This window comes from Phodopus roborovskii, unplaced genomic scaffold (genome assembly GCF_943737965.1).
Source record: "Phodopus roborovskii unplaced genomic scaffold, PHOROB, whole genome shotgun sequence".
Lineage (NCBI taxonomy): Eukaryota > Metazoa > Chordata > Mammalia > Rodentia > Cricetidae > Phodopus > Phodopus roborovskii.
In genome coordinates this window covers 11,363,299-11,369,062 of record NW_026126516.1, presented here as the reverse complement: position 1 = coordinate 11,369,062, position 5,764 = coordinate 11,363,299, and the positions used below count along the sequence as shown (strand labels likewise).

The following is a 5,764-nucleotide window of genomic DNA, read 5'->3' as shown; positions in this document are numbered from 1 at the left end:
CTCCCTCATCCTCAGAGCCGGCCTAGGACTGACTGAGGGGCCCCGGCTGGTCTTCGGGCAGGGAGAGGGAGGGAAGCCGAGCAGGGCCGGGAAGCTCCCGGGGAGCCAGGGGAGAGAGGCGGCCGGGAGGGAGACGGGGCTGGCGGGGCCGGCCGCAGCCCGGGGCGCAGCGCGGGGTGGTGGAGGCGGGAGCAGCGCGCGAGGCCGGGGCTGAGCCCGTGACCCCCGGCGGCGGCAGGGCGGCGGGGGGGGGTGTCCCCTGCCGGGCGCCCCGGGGACGCGCGCGCGCCCTCGGCCTCGCGCCCCGCCCTCGCGCCCTCCCCGCGCCGCCTCCCAGCGCCATTCCCGAGTGCCCTCGTCCCGGCCATGGAGGGTCTGGTGCTGCGGCCCGCCAAGGGCTACCGGGTAGTGCTGCTGGGCAGCGTGGCGGTGGGCAAGACGGCTCTGGCCACGCAGTTCGCGTGCGGCCGCTTCCCCGAGCGCTGCGAGCCGTCGGTGGAGGAGCTGTTCAGCAAGGTGATCGAGGTGAACCGGGCTCCCGCGCTGCTGGAGATCGTGGACACCGTGGGCGCCGAGCACCTGGTCACCCTCAAGGACCTGTACATCAGGAACAGCGACGGCTTCGTGGTGCTCTACAGCGTGTGCAACGAGGCCTCGTTCCAGGCCGTGCGGCCGCTGCGCGAGCGCATGGGCCGGCTGCGGGGCTCGCGCGCCGTCCCGCTGGTGTTGGTGGGCACCAAGGCCGACCTGGACGCCGAGCGCCAGGTACTGACGGCTCAGGGCCGCGCGCTGGCCCGAGAGTGGCGGTGCCCGTTCCTGGAGGTCACGGCCAAGAGCAAGATGCTGGTGGACCGCGTGTTCACGCAGGTGGTGCGCGAGATCGAGGCCCTGGCGCCGCCGGCGCAGGAGGCTCCCCGCATCCCCGCCAACGCCCTGGAGACGTGGCCTGCAGAGAGGTTCATTGGCTAGCGCGGCGCGGCCCGTTCAGCGCCTTCTCCCAGAAAGTTGGCGAACCGTAAACAAGTGGCTGCTTCTATAGGATCACCCCAAACGGTGCTGCAGTCTGCCTACGTGTCTGTCTTCAGTGTCTGGCAAAAAAAACTTTGCAAGCCACCCGCCCTGCCCGTTGACCTCCAACTGTGCTATAAGAAGAAACCAAAAATTGCATTTTTTTTTTCTTTTTTCTGTGAAGAGACTTTACAGCCCTGTTTCTTCCATCAGCTTGTTTCTGGACTTCCCTACCCCCCACCCCATCCCACCCCCGTCTAATTTTTGTGAATAGCAACTTGTGAGCTTTGGATTGGTTGGGGAATCTGCACTAAAGACAAGTTTTCTTCAGTTTCAGGAGGGTTTTCTCCTTCCTTTTAACAGCTTTGAATCCAACAGTAAGATTTTCCTCAACACGAATTCCTAAATATAGTTGTGACTTATGCTGGGTTGGTTTGAAAGGGGATACTCTACGGGGACAACTGTGCACACACACAGAGATAGCTCAGCCCTACCTTGTAATTGACAGTTGCTTTCTACATCCCCGCGTTGGAAATAAAATTAGAAGTTGGTAATTTTAACATGTGTCTATGTAACTTATATGTAACCTATATATCATTCCCAAAGCTTTATCTTTCACGTTTTATTTCTATTGTGTGTGTGATGCTAGTACATGTGTTTGGACACATCTGTGTTAGGGGACAGCCAGGCTTTGGCCCTCCCATTCTCCCTTGTTTGAGACAGGATGTCTTTGTTGTTGTTGTTGTTGTGCACTGACTTCTGGGTTTTTCTGTCTCCTCGGCATATCTTGTGAAAGGAGTACTGGAATTACAGTAGAGGCTGGGATTTGAACTCAGGTCCTCAGGCCCTTCTTTGAGACAGGGTTTCTCTGTGTAACATCTCTGGCTGTCCTGGAACTCGCTCTGTAGACCAGGCTGGTCTTGAACTCACAGAGATCTACCTGCCTCTGCCTCCCTAGTGCTAGGGTTAAAGGTGTATACCACCACCTGGTAACAGGAGCACTTAAAAATGCAGCTGTTTAGTAGTGTTGGGTGTTTAAAACTGACCTTTGAAATGTTCATGTGACAAGGAGTTCCTAAGCTGCAACATAGTTTTAAATTTAGGGGCCTCTCCCATGTAAGAAACCTGAAACAAACCAGGAAGTTCTAGCCTTCCTGTGACCTGAAAGAGTTAACATTGTTAAGGAAAGTTGGTTGAACAGTCATGTGACAGGATGGGCTCACTTTTATTTATATGACATGTGATACTTTTCCTTAATGTAAAGACCATGTTTCAGAACCCATCTCCAGCTTCACCGAGAGAGGGGGATGGCTAGGCTGTCCTGTCTTCCCCCCTCTCCCCTCCTGAGACAGGTTGGCTCAGGGTATTCCCTTTACAAACCTTAGAACCCATTGCATGCACGCGTATACACACATGCACACACACACATGCATGCTTGCACACATGCACACACGCATGTGCACACATACACATTCATGCTTGCACGCGCACACACACACACACACATCCCTTGCTGGCCCTCCTGCCAGACCTCAACCATCTCTCTAAGGCCCTGTTTGGAGAAGAGGAGGAGCATGTGGGAACAGGGGAGTACTTCTCTGCCTCAGCATTGTATGAAAGCCAGCCCTGCTTGGGTAGCAGAGGGAATATAAAGACCCTCCATGCTCTGGATAGGGACTCCACAGAGAAGGCAGTCTGGGGGATTGGCCCCAGAACTGGAAGCCGGGTGTACACTTGCAGCTCTCCATCAGCTAGTGCTCAGGCCTTCAAAAATTGCTTGTATGTTCCTGGGTCCCAGTCCTTATAAATATCAGGCCTTGATCCACGGAAGTGTTCCCAGCCAGCCATTTCTGCCTTTGGACTTCTGGGATGACCTCAGATACCCCCAGTCAGATCCAAGTTTCCAGTCAAGAGTCCAGGGCTCTTCCTGGCTGGTGGATCCGAATGAAGGAGCAGAATGTGAGGCCAACTCCTCCACCCTCAGGAGTATGCTCAGGAGCAAGGAGGAAGCAGCTTTCTGGGACACACACACACACACACACACACACACACACACACAAATAAATACACACACATATATGATTATACACACACACAGTTAAAAGACATACACACAGGATTTTCCTTCATATATTTTTAACATCTGTAAGTCAGACATAAGTTGCCTCTGTCCCTTTGGTGGCAGGGGGCCTAAATGACCCCAGAGTGGATTTGCAAGGGACTGCCAGGGTGCTCCGCCCTTGCAGGCACAGTTTCCAGGCCAGGCATCTCAGGCTGGTGTGAGATGACCTTCCAAGGTCTTGACCCTGTGGCCTTGCCCTGTGCAACTAAGTGGCCAGATGTCAAACTGAGGAGTGGAGAGAGGCAAGAGGGGGCAGAGAGTGTCCCAGCCCCTCCCCGGGCTCAGGCAGAGCTGTTTCTGGACAGCACACTTCGATTTCTCTGTGTGTGATTAGGGGCTACTGTGGTGTAGACAATTCTTTCCAGGGCTTAAAATGACATCACTCCTCTACTGAGAAATACACACTCTCTCTCTCCAGTCTTACAATGCATAGCCTGCCTGGGCAACTACCTCATAGTAACACGGGGGTCTCGATGTCGTCTTGTGGCCGAGAGGTTTCTGAGATACCCTAGTGACACCCACTTCCCAGTGTTTATTCCCAGTGGTGACCTCAGCCCTCAAAGCTGCTCTGCCCTATTAGGGCTCTTTATTTCAGAAGCATAGTGTGACCTGAGCGATGGGAATGCCACTTTCAAAATCACATCACAAAGGGGTCAACCTCTGCCACACTTGCCTCCTTGAAAGACACACAGGTGTGGTGATATGTCATTTATGATTTAATAAAGATTGGCTGAAGTATCAGAATGCAAAGCCAGCCACACTAGTTAGCTATAGAAGCTGGGCAGTGGTGGTACACACCTTTAATCCTGGGACTCAGGAGACAGAGGGAGATGGATCACTGTTGGTTAGTTCAAGGCCACACTGAGTTAGGAGAAATTGATTCAGTCTAAAGGAGAAACAGCTTGCACAGAGGAGATCTCAGCTCTTGGGATCCTGTGCCTTTAATCCCAGGGTTTGAGAGGTATACAAGAGGTGAGTCTCAGAGCATTTGGTCTCCAGCCGTGCTGAAGAGGGCAGTGCAGTCTCGATTGCAGTCTGGGGTTCAGTGGATCGACCCTTTCAGCCTGCCCTAGAGGAAAGAGCTGGTGGCCGGCTGCTTTGCTTTTCCGATCTTCAGCTTGAAGCTCGAACCTCAATGTATGTCTCTGCAACTTTTATTATTCGTGCTACACATATATGCAGTACCAGGCCCTGTGGACACAGCAAGAAACTGATGTCTTCAGCCAGCAGCAGCCTCTCAGGCTAGGCTGGAAGCGGGCCCTTCCCAGGGGAACGTGAAGATGATAGTGTCCCGATGACAGCCCAGACACACAAAATGAATTCGATGAGAAGCAGCACAGAGGACCCAGCTCAGTAGTCCAGGCTTCCAACCCCCAGAACACAGAGAACCCACACTTGGCTGTTCCTAGCCCTGAGCTTGAGGCAGTTTTGCTTTTGTTTGTTTGTTTGTTTTTCCCTTTCGCATCACTAGATACCCAACATAGCGATGCGGCTAGACAGGGTGCCGAGTGCAAACCTCTAAAATGTAGGCACTCGGCACTCTGAGGAGTGTGGTAGCCAAACGTAAAAGCTCCGTGACTGGCCACCATGAGACAGAGGGACTTCGGGACACTGGGTGTGGGAGACGGTTCAGAAGGAAGTGGATGGATTGTTACTGGGAGTTGCAGAATAACGCATAGCTTAGCCCTGTGGCTACCCAATGGTAAGCAGAAAGTGGCCAGCTGCAGCCCATGGCCTGGCAAGGTTTCCCAGCAGACGGCTGAAGTGGCTGCTTGGTTTTATTTTGCTGTGAAGAAAGAGAGAAATAAGAAGACTGTAAAAGGAGATTTTCTCTGTCAGGTCCCGCTCTGTCAGGATCTGCTCTCATCAGGTCCCGAAGCTGCTTAATGAAATAACCCCTCGGAGGCTTAATATATATTTATTGGCCATTGGCTTAGGCTTCTTAGTTGGTAACCCGTTTCTATTAGTCTGTGCACTCCATGTAGCCTTGGCTCATCAGTGATGCCCGGGTCTCTTCACTCTCCGGCTGCTACATGGCATCAGCCATCTGTCTTTCTTCTTCCTGCCTCTCTGTTCGGAATTCCCGCCGAGCCAAATTCTGCCTGTCCAATGGCTGAAACAGCTTTGTTCATCAACCGATATATAGTCACAGCACACGGAAGGACGTCCCCACAAGGACGCTACACAGAAAGGACAGATTCTTCAAGTTATCCCACTGACCTCCGCATGTGTAGCTGGCACACGCTTCTAGTATGACTCTGGCGGCCTGGAGTCTCACTCTAACTACGCCCTTTCTTTAGTCGACACTGGCGAGCTCCATGCTGACAGGATTCTCCAAGAATCTTCGTGGGCCTCTGTGCTTTGGGGCCAACCCATTAAAGAGAAGCCACTCCTAAAACTCTTTGAGAATAGCCTTCCTCTCCTTTGTCTTCTGTAGGTGTGTTGGGGTCTGGTGTCCCCCGGCTTCCTACCGGCCCTATTGATTGTGTGTGCTGGCTCTCAAAAGGACCGTTACATTTTTGATTAATTTATTTTTTACATTCCAATCCCAGTTCCCCCTCTGCTCCCTCCACACCCCTCCCCTCTGCTCCTCCAAGAGGGTAGGGCCTCCCCTAGGAAGTCTACTAATTCTGT

The 5,764-nt window shown here is 53.3% G+C and overlaps 1 protein-coding gene across 1 annotated transcript; it reads left to right on the top strand.

Annotated features, from left to right (window-relative positions):
* Window positions 1-336: 336 nt before the first annotated feature.
* On the top strand, window positions 337-1,568 carry LOC127231048 (ras-related protein Rap-2a). The gene has a single exon (XM_051196417.1). It carries the CDS (start codon window positions 367-369, stop codon window positions 967-969), a length of 603 nt encoding a protein of 200 aa, XP_051052374.1. The 5' UTR covers window positions 337-366; the 3' UTR covers window positions 970-1,568.
* The last annotated feature ends 4,196 nt before the right edge of the window (window positions 1,569-5,764 follow it).